This window comes from Tetrao urogallus (assembly GCF_951394365.1).
Source record: "Tetrao urogallus genome assembly, chromosome: 25".
NCBI classification, from domain to species: Eukaryota; Metazoa; Chordata; class Aves; order Galliformes; family Phasianidae; genus Tetrao; species Tetrao urogallus.
Window position 1 is genome coordinate 2750072 of NC_136838.1, and position 2375 is coordinate 2752446.

General features: G+C 51.9%; 1 protein-coding gene across 1 annotated transcript in view; it reads left to right on the plus strand.

The window, feature by feature from the left end:
• Positions 1-749: 749 nt before the first annotated feature.
• Positions 750-2375, plus strand: part of TCF3 (transcription factor 3) — a gene marked incomplete at both ends in the record, with an annotated part of 98843 nt that continues 97217 nt past the window's right edge. The window contains one exon of the mRNA XM_079546759.1: positions 750-809. Within this exon, the coding sequence (XP_079402885.1) occupies positions 750-809 (60 nt within the window). The remainder of the gene's footprint in view (positions 810-2375) is intronic.

Sequence of the window (2375 nt, forward strand, 5' to 3'; positions counted from 1 at the left end):
AGGGTCCATTCATAAGGTGGGGGGGGGGAGGTGATCAGGAGGCACTGCGAGGAGCTGGGGCGTCCCAGTGTCACTGCAACGCTGCCCTATGAGTATCCATCGCCACTGCATGCAGTGCCCACTGTCACTGCAAACACTGCCCCGTTGCTGCTCATTGTCCTTGCAAACACTGCCCCATGGGTGCCCACTGTCACTGAACACATTGCCCACTGTCACTGCACACAGTACTCCATTGCTGCCCATTGTCACTGCACACACTGCCTCACGGACACCCACTGTCACTGCATGCACTGCCCACTGTCTCTGCGTGCACTTCCCCATTGCTGCCCATTGTCACTGCATGCACCATTCCATGAGTGCCTACTGTCGCTGCTCGTTGCCATCACATACATTGCTCCATTGCTGCCCATTGTCACTGCACACATTCCCCCATGACTGCCCATTATTGCTGCAAACACTGCCCCATTGCTGCCCACTGTGTGCACTGTCCCATGGGTGCCCATTGTCACTGCTCACACTACCTCATGGACACCCCCTGCCACTGCATGCACTGCCCATTGTGTCTCCATGCATTTCCCCATTGCTGCCCTGCCCACTGTCACTGCACACACTGCCCCGTTGCTGCCCATTGTCATTGCACACACTGAGCTCCCAGCGGAACCCAGTGGGGACAGCACTGAGTGTGACCCCCATGCCACCCCCCCAGGGCTGAGGTGTGTGGGGGGCTCCCACCATCCCTCCCTGGGAGCATGGAAAGAAGCTTCCACCGTTCCTTTAACGCTGACCCCCACGAGGAGCTGCTGCTTCTGGTAACGAAGCAATTAATCATGGTGAACGCAGGATGGATTTGCAATCAGGGCCCTGCCTGGGCCCCTCTGTGTTGCACAGCACTGGATGTGTTCCGGCCCTGCTCCGTGTGCAGGGGGGGGGGGGGCAGGAGGGACTGGTGCAGAGCATTGATCCTGGGCAGTCGATTTTATTGAAACTCCCACGAGTGGCTTTAACTCCGCGTCGGATATTGCTGGCACATCAGTTTGATGGTGACGTGCCTGGCTGGGCGCTGCCTTGTGGGGTGTGAGGAGGGGAAGGGGAATGGGGGGCCCTGGGGGAGCCTGAAGGGCTGGGGCATCAATGGGGTTGGGGGATATGGGTGGGGGATGTGGTGGGTGTGCAGAGTCTGCATGGGAAGTGGGGGTGGGTGCTGGAAAAAGGAAAAAAAAGGAGGAAAAAAAGGGGGAAATCAAGGTAAAATGAAAGTAAAAAGAAAGTAAAAGGGAAGGGAAGGGAAGGGAAGGGAAGGGAAGGGAAGGGAAGGGAAGGGAAGGGAAGGGAAGGGAAGGAAGGGAAGGGAAGGGAAGGGAAGGGAAGGGAAGGGAAGGGAAGGGGAAAGGGGAAAGGGGAAAGGGGAAAGGGGAAAGGGGAAAGGGGAAAGGGGAAAGGGGAAAGGGGAAAGGGGAAAGGGGAAAGGGAAAGGGGAAGAGGAAGGGGAAAGAGGAAGGGGAAAAGGGAAGGAGAAGGGAAGGGAAAGAAGTAAAAGAAGTAAAAAGAAACAAAAGAAATAAAAGAAATAAAAGAAATAAAGGAAATAAAAGGAATCACAGAATTGTAGGGGTTGGAAGGGACCTCCAGAGATCATCGAGTCCAACCCCCAAGGAAAAAGGAAAAATGAAAAGAAAAAGAAAGAGGAAAAAGAGAAAGAAAATGAGAAAGAAAAAAAGAAAAAGAAGAAAAAAAGGAAAAGGAAAAGGAAAAGGAAAAGGAAAAGAAAAAGAAAAAGGAAAAGGAAAAGGAAAAGGAAAAGGAAAAGGAAAAGGAAAAGGAAAAGAAAAAGGAAAAGGAAAAGGAAAAGGAAAAGGAAAAGGAAAAGGAAAAGGAAAAGGAAAAGGAAAAGGAAAAGGAAAAGAAAAAGAAAAAGGAAAAGAAAAAGAAAAAGAAAAAGAAAAAGAAAAAGAAAAAGAAAAAGAAAAAGAAAAAGAAAAAGAAGAGGAAGAAGAAGGAGGAGGAGGCCTTGGGGGAAAAGGGAAAAGGGAAAAGGAAAAGCAATAGGAGGATGGAAAGAAAGAACCGAAGCACGGCGATCACCAGGCGGGCGCTGCAGTTCTGCCCAGCTCAGCTGCAGGCTGCCCAGCGCTGCTCTTTGCTTTCACCCATTTCCCCCCCTTTGCACTGGGCCACACGCACAGCACGGCCCCCATCCCTCCTGCTGCACACCCGCATCACCCCCCGCTGTGGAACCGCTCCAGGAATGCACCAAAATCATCCCCCGTTTGTTTTCTTAAAGCCTTGAAACCGACGGCGCTGCTGAGAGCGGCCGGTTCGGGGCCAAGAAAAATTGTTTCCACTTTGGGGACGCTTTCAAATTCTCCTCAAGGAAA